Source organism: Haliotis rufescens, unplaced genomic scaffold, assembly GCF_023055435.1.
Source record: "Haliotis rufescens isolate VD_foot unplaced genomic scaffold, xgHalRufe1.0.p SCAF_1, whole genome shotgun sequence".
NCBI lineage: Eukaryota > Metazoa > Mollusca > Gastropoda > Lepetellida > Haliotidae > Haliotis > Haliotis rufescens.
The window spans coordinates 73,895,774-73,911,166 of record NW_025963779.1 but is presented as its reverse complement, the minus strand read 5'-3'; the positions used below and the strand labels follow the sequence as shown (position 1 = coordinate 73,911,166).

General features: G+C 40.5%; 1 protein-coding gene across 2 annotated transcripts; it reads left to right on the top strand.

The window, feature by feature from the left end:
* The first annotated feature begins 2,932 nt into the window (after positions 1-2,932).
* On the top strand, positions 2,933-14,261 carry LOC124139766 (tRNA-splicing endonuclease subunit Sen2-like). Of its 2 annotated transcripts, none has more exons than XM_046507085.2 (9): positions 2,933-3,212; positions 3,841-4,050; positions 4,917-5,044; positions 5,261-6,248; positions 6,593-6,646; positions 8,081-8,219; positions 10,119-10,279; positions 12,584-12,673; positions 13,471-14,261. In XM_046507085.2, the coding sequence occupies exons 2-9, from the start codon at positions 3,859-3,861 to the stop codon at positions 13,537-13,539; spliced, it is 1,821 nt and encodes a 606-aa protein (XP_046363041.2). In that variant the 5' UTR covers positions 2,933-3,212; positions 3,841-3,858; the 3' UTR covers positions 13,540-14,261. The 2 variants fall into 2 exon arrangements, with proteins under 2 accessions (XP_046363041.2, XP_046363040.2); XM_046507084.2 differs by having other exon boundaries at positions 3,837-4,050.
* The last annotated feature ends 1,132 nt before the right edge of the window (positions 14,262-15,393 follow it).

Here is a 15,393-nt window from a genome sequence, read left to right as displayed (position 1 = left end):
AACTGTACTCTATAGTCTGTTTGTAACCTACGGCATACATTGATAAAAAAGAAAAGTGATTACAGAACTTGAGGACATGTATTTGATATGCATTATAGTTATAGTGTCCCAGAACATCCTCGCTTTTCCATGGTAGTATATCCCCATTCGATTATGAAAAATACCCTGGACGGGTTCGTCACCATAACATTCGTTTCGGAGTAACTTGATTGAATCGCTATAATATTTTAAGGAAGACAATGGGTTCATTGTATTTATCATTGTATTTGTAAATGAATGTAGAGATAGTATCCTGGATAATTAATATGGGCAGTAAGGGGGTGGGGGGCGCAGTTGGTGAATCTAGGTAGATGGGGCTGAGGAGGAAGGAGTGAGCTCTTGTGTGTGTGCGTGTGCGTGTGCGTGTGCGTGTGCGTGTGTGTGTGTGTGTGCGTGTGCGTGTGCGTGCGTGTGTGTGTGTGTGTGTGCGTGTGTGTGTGTGTGCGTGTGTGTGTGTGTGTGTGCGTGTGTATCATAAACCATAAACATCACTTAAGAAGCAGAGTTAGCCATCACCACTAGTACGTTAGTCTGACAAAAGTAATAATCCAGAGAGACAAGCTGATTTCTACCTAAATCTACATAGTTTGCACAAACCACTAGTCCGAACTGAGATCCGAGCTAGTTGGATATGGCCTATGGTGGTTACCCCTGTAAAGAAGTACTACACACCTCTGTACAGTACACACATTACTGCATGTATCCCTTCATCCAAATGAAATACAATGTAGATTTATGTCGTCTTCTTACAAACTGTATTAGGGGCGGTCGGGTAGCCTCGTGGTTAAAGCGTTCGCTCGTCACGCCGAAGACCCGGGTTCGAGCCCCGACATGGGTACAATGTGTGAAGCCCATTTCTGGTGTCCCCCGCCGAGATATTGCTGGAATATTGCAAAACGCGGCGTAAAACCATACTCACTCACTATAAACTGATTATCCATTGCAAAATATACCCATTCTATTAGAATAGAATAGAGATCAAACAGAATAGTCTGGATATTCGGGTGTGTGGAATGTAGAAAGTGGGAAATATGGAAAGAAAATTTTGAGATGTGATGTTATTCAAAGCAATGACCAAACAATATACGATCCCCCGATCCCCCTAATGAAGTGTGCGGGAAACAATGAAATTATTAACGAGAGATAAATCGTTGTGGGAAATAGAAAATCAAAGGGATAAACTTCCCCTGCTCTATTTCGCTACATTAGAATTGTTTTTCATTAAGAGTGTTGTAATACAAAAATACTATTCTCATTTTTGGTGTGAAAAAATTGAAATTGGCGGATCCGTGAACCAAGTAATAAGAAAAACGCCTTAGTAGACATCTACGTATGACAGTAGTAGCGCAAATGTGTTTGTGGAACAGAGGTCCTGTGTCTTACATACACTGTGTACTACATAGGTATTCTCCAGGTTGGAATCGTGACGTACTATGACGTTCGTCAGTCCATGATACACGCGATGTAATGTGCGGGTTGGAAACTCTCTAAAATGACTTCAAAGCACTTTCTAGCAAAATCATTCGAATTTAATCCTAATTCTTGACTAATTCTTCCTAAGTCAAGTTTGCGTTTTAGATATCTCCAAATTCGATAAGATAATCGATATTATAATGATAGACAGTTTTGACATAATTATCCCTCTGTCAAAAGGTTCATAGTTGGAGCAGCACACATCGAACTAACAACGTTAGGATATATCTGAAGTATTGCATGGACTAGTTGACTTTAGCCTTAATTCACCAATTCCCCTGTGGGGATTCCCGGTAAGAATATAGGTTCCCAGCAACCTACACTTGTCATCTGCCTCGGTGACTAGGTTGATGCATGTCATCGTAACCCAGTTGTATAGATCAATGCTCATGATGTCTGTTCCAAACTCAATTAAATACAGACCGCCGCCATATTGCTGGAATATTACTCAGTGTGGCGTTTGAGAACTTAAAAAACAAATAATTCACCAACTGGCCACTTTTCGACACTGTGGTGTTTGATTGAATGACAAGGAACACACTAATTTTGAAAGACGACTGCACATAAAAAAATATGTGCCTTTATTTTAACGTGATATATATTCAATAAGTATTGCCAGGGAGTCGTATAAAGAGCTAAGAATACGTATATAGATTCACTGGTATTACAGACACTAACGACCCGCGAAGATCCGGATCAGAATTGGTCTTCAGCAACCCATACTTGTGGTAAGATGCGACTAACGGGATCGGGTGGTCAGGTTCGGTGTCTTGGTTAATGCATGTCATCGTATCCCAATTGCGTAGGTCGATGTTCATGATGTCAATCGCTGGATTGTCTGTTCCAGACTCGGTTGTTGTTGTTAAACCACAAAACAAACGGTGTATGAAACATCCGCAAAATCACCCTCTGTTGGCATACTACGTCTACATTACCATCCGGAGAAGCTCAATACATCAAGAATGCCAATCAAACAGTTGGGAGCATATGTTTCCGGGACACTCTCCATCTTTCGAAACAATCGTTTCATTCAGTGTTTTCCATAAAACATTATAATAGATGAGGTACAATCTTTCAACTTTTATTTTTGAAAAGAGAGATTATTTTACCGACAATGCGGCGTTAAACAACCTTCAATCACACACTGGTTACTCTGAGTTCTGGGGCAACACCGAGGCATTATACGTCCGCTTCTCTAAATTGTTTCGATGATTCAGGGACGATAACTCTGATTGGGAGCTGCTATTTACCTTTTTATTGTAACTCAAGTTGTTCTATGTGAATTGAATATTATCAAAAATGTAGTATTCTTATGTTATATTTAACATTATCTATTATTTAATATCATGTTTTAATCAGGCCTTTTTGCAAAGGTTACAAATACAACCGGTCACTCTAATCACCGCAAAGATTTCTCCCTTTCAAGATGGCAGCCTCCTTGCGCCACATTTGATCATGCTAGTGTGATTTATTTATATCCTGTGTATGCGGTTGATGTATTATGTCACAATACATCATATAGGGCATTTACAGGCGATTTGACTGGCCTCAGTTGTGGTCTATTCATCAATTTGTTATGTACTTGATTTTTGATACTAGGTGTATGCAGCTGTAGACTACCGGGCGTACCTCGGCTCGGGCTCGCCTGACAATTAACTGCTGGAGAAACTGAGCCTAGCTTAGATCTAAACCATTTGACAGTAGGTTTTATGTGTTATAATTCCTTTATATAATCCTGGTAATCTGTATTTGATTGTTTGACAAGACACTTAGATATTTGCGATGCAAGCCCTGTGCTATATGTTGAGATAGATTTGAAGTTGTATCTGAACTATGAAATTTATTTATTTAATTGAATTTGGTTTTCATTAAATGTGTCAAATACATTTCATGATCTATAAATGAAGGAATTCCTGTTCGTGATTAATTTTCTAACATTTGTTGTTGCCATTTTACCAGTTGTCAGAACATGTAGAAGACGTACGTGTTCTGTTACCATGAGGGAGCACGGGTGGCCCAGTCATCTAAGGTGCCGCGATTTGCGTCCCTTGGGCACGCCAGAAACCTATGATTGTGGGTTCGAATACCAGTTCGTCCCGATTATGTTTCTAGGTTTGTCAGCACCATACCCGTGCTCTTAGGTTTCGCCAAAGTGGTAAACGTCTGAGACCTACATCACTCCGGGCTTTCCTCCCATTTAAGCTGACATGCCGTGATATAACTGGAATACTGTTAAAAGTGGCGTTAAACCCACTCACCCACTAACTGTTACCATGATTAACATTTTCAATCTTTCTGAACATGCACACATGATTTGTTTTAAGCCAGGTTACTGAGATTTGTATCATGGCCAGACTGGTTGCTCCTCGACGGAAGAAGAGAGTATTCTGCACCAAGGAATCCCCTTTCCCAGTCCCCATTGAAAGCATTACCCATGAATCCGTTGGCGCTGACCAGTGGTTCTTCTACACTGCATACCTCACGGGCAACACTGTGACAGTCAGGCATTCAGGGGATATCAACTTCCTGTTTAAGATGGTGAGTCATTTGAGATGAAGAAAGACCACTATGCATAGAAATAAAACTTAGGTGTAATTTCCTTTTTTTCATTTTTTAATGCCACACTTGGCAATATTTCCGATATATGACGACAGCCTATAAATAATCATATTAAGATCAGATAATCCAGTGATTGACATTGTGAGCAATGATCCACACTCCATGAGAAGTTCCACAGACTTCAATAACAGAGGTGTGATGTCTTGTATTACTGAAAAGAAGTTAAGGACCACACGATTCTTTCATATTACTATAGTTACCGGGTAATGTGTTGTGGCATGACAGATGAACTATAGTAATATGAACGAATCAGGTGGTCCTTACCATCATTTCAGTAGTAGGATATCAATTGTAGTTTGTGATTGATTGGTTTTCAGCTATTTGGTGGTGCATCACAATTGCCCATGTCCCATACATCAATGACAAGGAAACTGTCAATAATGTATTGTTGATATTGATGACTCGCTACACTATCAATGTTATCTGTAGACATAATAAACATTTTAAAATGTTAATTGTTTACTTTTCCATTCTTTTTTTTAAACAAAGTACACCTTTCTTGAATAGTTATGTGGGTGTTCATTCAGCAAATGTCCATGAATAAATATCAGACAGTCAACCACCTTAAACATGTAAAAGATGGTAACAACTTCACAAGCAATTTGCTGAATCTAGGGCTTGGTAGATGTGCGTTGCTTTGTCATCATGTCGAATGTTGCCAGGAAGTCTACGTTGGAAGATGGGACATGTATTCGTCAACTGATCGGAATACTGTGGTAATAATTGTATGTATTTGATTGTTTCATGTCAGTACTATTGCAATAGATTTTTACATTCTTTTGTAGGGATTCTTTGGAAAGGGCAACCTGTCTCGATCACAGCCTGAATTTAATCACAGATACCGCACAGTACGTGTGCCACACCCAGCTGATGTAGACAGTATCGTCCAGCCCCGGGTCATCAGTCACAGAGTGTAAGTGTCAGCTGTCTAACTGCAGTCGGTGACACACTTAGTTGTTAGAGAGAATTTAGTCACAGAGTGTAAGTGTCAGCTGTCTAACTGCAGCTGTTGGCACACTTAGTTGTTAGAGAAGAATTAGTCACAGAATTAGATGATAAATGTTTATTGAAAACATAAATGAAACATGACATGGTATTTGCTTCTCTGATGGTATTATTTTGACACCAGGTTCAAACAGCGCATGAGGTGGGCTGGGACGAATGTAGCTGATGAACCACTAGACTCATCATCAGAGGAGGAGACAGCCATGATGGATACCCGAGATGATCAGGTCACAGCTCAAACCAAGCCAGCCCAGAGAGAAGGGGATATTAATTTGCATGTGTCAGATTCAGGGAATAAAGATGTTTCCTTCGACTCCAGTTCAGTGTCATTGAAGACAGGCACTGAGTACAGAGATTTGGAGGAGGAGGAGGCAGATGTCTGTACTGACAAAGACAAAAAAGCAGATGAGACTGGTGCATCATGGGACACAACTGAAGGTGCAGAGTTCTGGGGCGTGGGTGAGAGTGGGGTTGTAAAGCAGAAGGTGGGGGATGCTTGGGCAACAGAAGAGGCAGATGCAGAGTTCTGGGGTGAGGCTGGGAGTGGAGATGTAAAACAGAAGGTGGGGAAGGATGAGGAGGAACACGCTAAGATGAGGGAAAACCAGGATGAGGACAGTCCAAGAACTGGAGAACCACACAGTTGCTCAGAATCTGCTAAAAGTGAAGCAACCGTGACAAATGCTCAAGAAAGTAGCAATGTAGACTGTCATAATAAAACCTGTGATATGATGTCCGTGGCAGAACATGGGACATCAGGTAGTGCAAATGTAAATGACAAGCAAATTTCAAATGCAGAAACATTCCAATCAGAGACAAATATTGGTGAAGCTGCCACATCACCTCCCGGGGAGACTGGTCAGAAAAAGTGTAGCGATGATGTCCCTATACAGCAGGTAGATGTTGAAAATGGGCAGTGCAATGACCTTGACCCTGTAGAATATGACCCCTTATGCCACAGTGATGACCTTGATGGGGATGTGTTTGTGATGGCGGATAGTGATGAAGATAATTGTAAGAAGCAAAGAAAGTTGAGAAAGAGAAGATGGCGCCCCGTGTTGAAGAAAGACCCATACCCTGTTGTGGAGCATCTCCAGCTCAGCTTTGAAGAGGTGAGTTCGGGGTTTCCTCCAGCATTAATTTGATGTATACCTGAATAACTGTCCCAGTTCCACAAAGTTGGCCCTCAGACGATCATAATTTGTATACTTTAGCATTCGCTTAAGACAGTCATAGCACTAAGATCGCTTTGTGGAACGGGGCCCAGAATGACATTATACGTAGCTCGCTCAATCAGACAGTCCTATAGATAAACTTCATAGAAGTTTAAACATGTTCAAAGTCATTCTGATGTGACAGATCTGATAATACACAGTTATGTATCTTTGCATCCTGGTATTTGTTTCTGACATCATCATGATCATGATGATAATCAGTATTTTTTTGTTTTTTCCAGACATTTTTTCTGTCATATGGCCTGGGATGTTTGGTAGTGACTGATGAAAAACAGGTAATTAGACATTTTCAGCATCTCACTGTGCAGAGATATGTCCCTATTTTTTACCAGGATCTGCTGGTTTGAATTCCATATATATTATATGACTTGGTTATGATTCTAGAGCAGTCAGGACCGTTCCCTTGCCTGTTCATGATGTTCGTCAGTGTCACCTAACTTTTAAACGGCAATCACCAGCTGTGTCATTTGATTGTCCTACTGTATTTGTTGCGGCCATAAAATTTCAAAGTCCCGTGATGGGATTCGAACCAAGGACCTTCTGATCAGAGGTTGGACGCCTTGTCCACATGACCAAAGAGGTTAACCCCGTCAGCAAGCTGACAAGGTAAGGATGTCGTCTGTGGGATGACTCCACGCCCTGCTACATACTCCCCCGTCAAGAGAAGGCACGTCCTGGGCCGCATAAAAGGGTACTGACGCTTATTTTGCTCAAATTTAATATGAACGTGCTCAGCCCCACGTTGGGCGCCAATGTAGCGGCCATAAAATTTCCGAGTCCCGTGATGGGATATGAACCACGGACCTTCTGATCAGAGGACGGACGCCTTGTCCACATGACCAAAGAGGTTAACCCCGTCAGCAAGCTGACAAGGTAAGGATGTCATCTGTGGGATGACTCCATGCCCTGCTACATATTCATGATACTATTACTAACATGGACTTAGTTGACGCTACGATGTTTAAAGTAACACTGAACCACACTCAATCCACATCTTGATACACTAGAACAAAAAGTTATAAAAAAGAGTCAACCAAAATGTTTTGTAAAAGGTCTAGTTTTTGTTCTTTCTAATTTCAGGTTTTTGTGTCGGTCAGTTGCATAAACCATATATAAAATATTTAAGGCCTTATTTGTTGATGAATACTCAAAAAATAGACTGCTCAACTTTTGATAAGGTGTTCATACTGCTATGAAATACAGAGGGTGACATATTCAAATGTGTTCATATTTTTCTTTATTTTAAATGAACCAGTAAGCACTGGTCAATCTCCGTTCCATGGCAAAGAATAAATACTGTCCGTATAACAACATCTTCAGGATTCTGCCTGAAGACCATGAAGAATGGTTATAGTCTGGATAGTGGTGTGTCAGAGTGTACAGTGAAGCCTCCATTGTCCATAGTGCAGAGGGTATCATTCCTAGTGAAATCATCTGGATCAACACAAATTTGGATTTAGATGATTATTGAATTCTGGGAGTGGAGGAATGTTACTTTCAGTATATACTACTCAAAAGAAATTAAAGAACACACTATTCTTTCACTTGACAATAGTTCATCTGTCATGTCCCCAACCAGATCTTCTGGAAGTTAAAGTTACCAACTAAAGACGTTTCACTGTATTGTCTTGATGAAAGCCAAATACTCTTCGATATGAGAAAGAGGTTTGTAACTGTAACCATGGTAACCGAGCTCTTTGTCCCTACAGAGTAACCTCAGTCTGTCATCTCTATGGCAACGGTTCTGTTCGTGTCGAGCTGACTTCTGCCCCAGCTACATCGCCTACCACTACTACCGCAGCAAGGGGTGGGTGCCCAAGACAGGACTCAAGTTTGGCTGTGACTTCAGTAAGTGTTACCCTCTATTCTACCATGAATTTGGAATTTACTCGATTCTGATTGGTCAATCAGAGGCTATTAAATCACAATAAACCCCCTGTGATTGAACCAGCTGGTTTGACGGCCGCATCACTGCGAAAGCTAATATTCATAGAATAGTACTATTTTCAGTCATTGTCGGTAGGCATATTTAAATAATTATATCTACAATTACAGGTTACAAAATGCACAGATGCGGTTACTACAATATTCAAAGGATGTGTGGCAATACATTTTGTGCAGAAAAACACGACAGAAATCAACAAAGGGAATGTATTTACGTTTTGGAGACAACAGAGAGCTTGGAATTTTGGCGCTTTTCTATATACGACTGTGACGTCATATCTTTTGCGTCACAATGAGCGATATGACGTCATAATGGTGACGCGCGATGTAGAGCGAAAGCCTTGCAAAGCTTGCTTTGTTTTCTTTAGGGATGCCAAACCTCATGTTAGCTTACCAAGTTGCCGTGTGTAGATTCTTTTAATGCCTGTCATAGTTCGAGTGAAGTATTACGGTGTAAACAAACTGCTTGAGTATATACAGCACCATATTTTGTTCGGTGATTCCGTAATTCAGATCGATAACCCACTCAAAACACTGAACTCAACCGATGCCGCTTCACTCTGTATATTTGCTAACACCAAAGAGTTCGCATTTTATTTAGTCATGGTAGAATGGAGATTAACATACTGTGTTTTCAATGTAGAGCTAGGTTACCTGTAGATTTAACCGAGCTAAATTTAACGTTTGAAACCTCACGCTGCGAGTTAGGTTCCAAATTCAATTTAGCGGGGGTTAAATCTACAGGTAACCTAGCTCTACATTGAAAACACAGTATGTTTATCTCCTAAATATCAACAAACACATTCAGGAATACTTTCACTTTATTGTATCAAGACTCATTATGATAAAAATGGTTCTGAAAATCACACAGGATAAGCTTGTGATAAGGCCTTAAAGCATTATGTCATTCCGATTTCTCGACCCACCTTGATTTAAGGTGCTAACCTCAACTTTCTTGTCAGTGAGGAATCCGTTGAGATTCCGGGTTAGCATAGGTGCCCAGTAACCTTTGCTGGTTGTAAAAGGCGACCAAAGGGATTGGAGGGTCCAGCTTGGTGACTTGGTTGATAACGTGTCATCATACCCAAGACTTGATTATTTATGGGCCACTGTCATATGCTCGTAGCTGGAACATTGCCAAGTGCGGCGTACAACAAACAAACAAACTTCAAACAATGACCTCTTGCAAAATATATATTGCATCTAACTGGGTGCAGGCAATTGGTTGTATGACCTTTAAAGAGGGTCCTGATGGGGGTGTCACAAGTCAGTATTTATTCAAATTTTGGGCCTTTAGTCAATAGTCTTTATTTTTTTTTTGTTGTGAAAAAAACAGGCGAATAGAGGACAAGCTGTCACGTTGAATCTAACATGTAAAATCATCTCTATGTGAATGTAGGTCATCTGTCTGGACACATTGGGACAGCTGGTTCTGCTCTTGTTTCATTACAGCAATTTGTAATTTCTGTAAATACAAAACTCGGAATGGTTTTGCCGTGTTGCAGAATGGTTTTTTTGTGTTGCAGAATGTTTTTGTCGTGTTACTAGGTCAAGTTATATACAACTTTTACAAGATTTAGCATGATTACGTAGTACATTAAAATTTTAATTAATGCTGAGTTTTTTATGGACATGATAAAAATGAAAAAAATGTGACTCATCTTACCTTTATGATAGCATTTTTTTAGTTGTTTTATTTACTTTTAACAGTATACACCATCAGGACCCTCCTTCATGTAATGTAGGGACTGTAGTGCATGTCTACACAGCACACTGACCATCACATATTGCCTGATGTTGCAGTAGTGTATAAGGAGGGCCCCCCATTCTACCATGGCAGCTACTCGGTGCTGGTCCGACTCGTGGATGAGGAGACGCTCACGGAACATCTCGGGTCCACCCACAGACCTCTGTCATGGATTTCCCTTGCCGGACTGAACCGCATCACAGAACACGTGGCCAAGGTACAGACATAGTAAATCTGTATCTGCCCTCTGCTCATGCTTTCAGTCACTGGTTTGCCAGACTCAGTTATTATCCCCCGCCACGAAGTGGAAGGGGGATATAGGAATGGGTGCCGTCCGTCCGTCCGTCCTTCCGTCCGACCATCACATTTCGTTTCCGGAGCAGATCTTGAAAAACGTACCATATTTCTTCACCAAACTTGGCACATAGATAGGTCTAGTGGTGAACTGGTGCCTTTTGATAGTTTGGGATTTAAAAAAAAATTATTTTTCGAGTTTCCATGGCAACGACTTTGATTTAGACTGAAAATGGCAGTAGTCCTCGTTTCCGGAGCAGATCTTGAAAACCGTACCATAATTCTTCGTCATACTTGGCACATAGATAGGTCTAGTGGTGAACTGGTGCCTTTTGATAGTTTGGCATGTTTAAAAACAATATTTTTTTAGTTTCCATGGCACCGACTTTGATTTAGACTGAAAATGGCAGTAGTCCTCGTTTCCGGAGCAGATCTTGAAAACCGTTCCATTTTTTCTTCACCACATTTTGCACATTGATAGGTCTAGTGGTGAACTGGTGCCTTTGAATAGTTTTGGATTTTTTTTTAAAGTTATTTTTCGAGTTTCCATGGCAACGACTTTGATTTAGACTGAAAATGAAGGTAGTCCTCGTTTCCGGAGCAGATCTTGAAAAACGTACTATATTTCTTTACAAAAAGGCCCAGTGAATATAGTTCCCAGGAGCTAATGCATTACACACAACCCGACATGTCATATTGGCGGGGGATGTGAGTATTTCATGCTTGTTTACATTGCAGTAGTGTCATCGTAGCACATGTTAGGATGACATGAGATGATTCCGTGGCAGAATCTGTCCTAAGTAACCTATGGTTTATATGGATCTGGTGGTCAGGCTCTAATCTTTCTGAGGCAAGGGAGTTAACTGACTGTAAAAGTCCAGTTTCCACCCTTCCAAAACTAGGCTGGCATTTCTGGGCTCAATCGTAGCGCCACCAGTGGCTATTACGAGTTTTGTCCCTTCTATATCCCTTCTATTGGCCATTTAGATTCCACGTCTTATATCACTTGCATTTGCTTCAAACAAAATGGCAGCGCCCAGTCAAGCTGATCAGATTGATAATCAAGATCCATATTTAAAAATATTACTAATTAAAAATTTGCGAAGTGCATCAAATCACGTGAGCACCTTGATTAGAAACATGTAAAGATTTGGAAAATATCTGTTCATGCCAAGTTGACGGTACAAATGCTTTACAAATCCTGAAGTTGACCAAAATCTACATGGCAGTTGAGGAACTTGATGTCAATTTTGATTTGACAATGCATAGACTCGTTAGTCCAGCAAAGATATATAACTCCATAATCATGATAATTCCTGCCTAGTTTGGCAAAGGTGGACACTGGACTTTTGTATTCCGTTAACTGCCTTGCCTTGGGAAGATGTCAGGCTCTGTGAGTTGGCCGAGTTCGTGTATCCTGCTATGACGTGGATTGCTGCTCATGCTTTCAATCACTGGTTTGCCTGATCCTGACTCAGTTATGTAAAGCATAGTAGCTGAATACTGGGAAGGGTTCTCCCGCTTTTTAGTGTGAACATAAGAAGATAGAAGGAAAGTTTGATCCGGCTGCTTTTTCAAGATAAACAAAAGCAGTGCAAAAAGTGTACCTATTTATTGGACCTTGTTTGGCAATGACAGAAGACAACCTAAACCGTGTGTTCACTCGTACAAATTGACATTGACTTAGGCAAATTGCACTATAGAATGCAATTCACAGATGAGGACTATAGCTGATGGGACAAACATCATATTAGACCTACCACACTTTCGTATTTTCCTGCTGCAGAGTTGTAGTATCAAAACAGTTCCACTCCATTAACTATATTATGATTATGATATTTGCAGGTGGTATATTTCCTGTAAAAGTATGTGTATGTCTGTCCACCTTGATTTGTAAGAGAATAAATATTCTTTCTATTCCAACACTATTTGTTCAGGAGCTAATCAGTGATCCTAATCTGTTTGTACTAACAAGCCCATCAGTAATTGATTATAATCAATTCGACAGTCATTACTATTATCAGATAATAATATGTTGTGTAATTTCAAGTATGTACCTGCTTTTGTAGTGATTTGAATTTTTTAATTTGGATTCGTGTTTTCATTGCAGTTTGTTTGTTTGCTTCTTTAGGGTACTGTGAAACTTTTCAACACTTTTTATACGATAAAAATGGAGATTATCTAGTCTTCCTTGTTAACTCGACTCAACGACTGTTTCTATTTGCAGGAACTGCTGATTTGTTATGTTATAAAACCAAGGGGAGTAACTGAGGAAAGTCTCATGTCACCTGCCTGCATACCACAATTTAAAGTTCAGGTGAGTGTCACAGCATGTCATGGTGGATGTGTAGGGTGCCGTCTAGTTCTCTGTCTCAACACAGGAGGTAGAATATCCCACTCAAACCCTCATTCGCTTCTCCAGTTTCACAGACATTTAAACCAAATTTGTTAACTACTTCGTATTCTCAGGAGACAAATTTAACTTCTTGTTGTATCAGCTGTGTATGGTTTTAATAAGCAACCTCTTTGTAAATATTCTTACCACTTTTAGCATTTTGTGGTGAATATAGTATATCGAGTTATCTGACAAGCAGAGTGCCACTGAATATCAGAGAGCTGATACAGAGTTTGCCGGCACCATAAAGTTACATGTTCTCAAACGAAAAAGCAAAGGAGGTCTATTTTCGATGTCAACTTAAAAAATAATCAAGAATTAAGTGTTATGCTCCTTTGAAATAAGACCGCCTCTGTGGTCAAGTGGATTAAGCATCTGCCCGCAGAGCAGAAGGTCAGTTGTTCAATCCCCATCCGTGTCATATGAAAATAGCTGAATTTAAGCTTTCAGTGTTTACTTGATAAAGTTACTAGCATCTCCACTGAAACATTGTATTGAAAGGACGAAGTTGAAGTTCTACACCAGTGATACTGAAGTTTGTAACATGCAAAGAGTCCATCTGATCATAAGGAGAGTGAAAGTACTTGTATTAGGAGAAATATTTTTTGTAAGTATTCATATGATTATTCTAGTTAACGAAGAAATATTTTTTTCAATAAGTGTTAGGAACATGGACAATTGGTCCTTCATCTAATGGTATCATTGTGTCATGGTTCCAGGAAGTCCTTGTGTCAAGATGGGTGTCGTCACAAGAGAGGCAGGAGAAGGAGGTTGAAGAGTTCCCTTGACCTTGACCTTGACTGTCATCCCGTCTCCCACATTGAGATGTGCCAGCGTTAATACAGCCACTGACAGAGTGAATGTTGATTTAATGCCACTGCCTTAATCCGGCTTTTTCACAGTGGCATTTAATAATGGAGGCATCAAGTTGTAGAGAGCACAAACATCAGTCAATGTCATCCCTATGATAATGACACACAATCAGAAAGGACACAGTGTAGACTCACTCCTCACTGCGCTGTGACGACAAGCATGGGGTACTGGGGACTTATTTGCCCCTGAAAGCCCACAGAGACAAGCACGGGGTACTGGGGACTTATTTGCCCCTGAAAGCCCACAGAGACAAGCACGGGGTACTGGGGACTTATTTGCCCCGGAATAGCTACAGAGAAACAAGTATGGTGCATTGGGGATGTATTTGCCCCAGAATCCAAACAGAGATACCATCATGGGTATCCTTCAACATTAATGCTAGTCCTCTAGCCCGAGACTACTGACTACAAATTGGAACTGAATATGACTGATAGAAAATGTAGTAAACTTTTTTGTCTCGTTCAAGCAGGACAACTGCAAACTCTGAGGACTAGAGAAAAAAGGTTTCCACTAGTCTTCTGGGCTAGTGTTTAAAAAAGTCTTTATTTGTAAGACTGATGGGATGTGGGAAGCTGGAATCGCCACGGTGATCATCAACATGTCATGTCAATAAATGTCATCCTTCTTGTCACCTGCTCATGCTGTCCGATGTTCTGTTTTACACAAACGGTTTCAAGACCAGGTTCTGTGTTATCCCTTGACCAACTGTACAGTGAAACCTGGTTAGCTGGAAACTTGGGGCTTTCTTCAGAGGTTAACATGATACAGGTGACATAGCTTAAATACTATTCAAAGAAGCGTTAAATCAACTCACTGTACAACGAAAAGTATGATTAGATATACAAAGTGTACACACACAACACTATAACCATCTCATTTAGTGACATGTTTTCAACATTATTACACCACTACCTGATCCAATCGCCAGATGTGACCCTGATTTTACAATAAGCTGCATCTGTATATGATATGGGTTCTGATTCTTCATGTTACAAGGAGTGAGTCGTGTAATACTTATATAGACCCATCTTAGAATTTGGTCTACCACCTTATGCTCTTACAGTCATGGCAGTAACAGGTGGTAACCATTGGATCACAGGGAATGTTATACATCGCAGGGTGGGTAAATGTTATACATCACAGGGTTGGTAAATGTTATACATCACAGGGTGGGTAAATGTCGTACATCACAGGGTAGGTAAATGTTATACATCACAGGGTGGGTAAATGTTATACATCGCAGGATGGGTAAATGTTATACATCGCAGGATGGGTAAATGTTATACATCAGAGGGTGGGTAAATGTTATACATCACAGGGTGGGTAAATGTTATACATCACAGGGTGGGTAAATGTTATACATCGCAGGGTGGGTAAATGTTATACATCGCAGGGTGGGTAAATGTTATACATCACAGGGTGGGTAAATGTTATACATCGCAGGGTTGGTAAATGTTATACATCGCAGGGTGGGTAAATGATATGCATCGCAGGGTGGGTAAATGTTATACATTGCAGGGTGGGTAAATGATATGCATCGCAGGGTGGGTAAATGTTATACATCGCAGGGTGGGTAAGTGTTATACATCGCAGGGTTGGTAAATGTTATACATCGCAGGGTGGGTAAATGTTAGACATCTCACGGTGGGTAAATGTTATACATCGCAGGGTGGGTAAATGATATGCATCGCAGGGTGGGTAAATGTTATACATCACAGGGTGGGTAAGTGTTATACATCGCAGGGTGGGTAAATGTTATACATCGCAGG

What these genes read in the sequence shown, in the direction of transcription:
- LOC124139766 (XM_046507085.2), top strand. Translation starts at nt 3,859, where the DNA reads ATGGCCAGACTGGTTGCTCCTCGACGGAAGAAGAGAGTATTCTGCACC. An exon ending in TCAACTTCCTGTTTAAGATG is followed by an intron (nt 4,051 to 4,916) that starts GTGAGTCATTTG and finishes ATTCTTTTGTAG; the next exon opens with GGATTCTTTGGAAAGGGCAA. An exon ending in CAAGTTTGGCTGTGACTTCA is followed by an intron (nt 8,220 to 10,118) that starts GTAAGTGTTACC and finishes CTGATGTTGCAG; the next exon opens with TAGTGTATAAGGAGGGCCCC.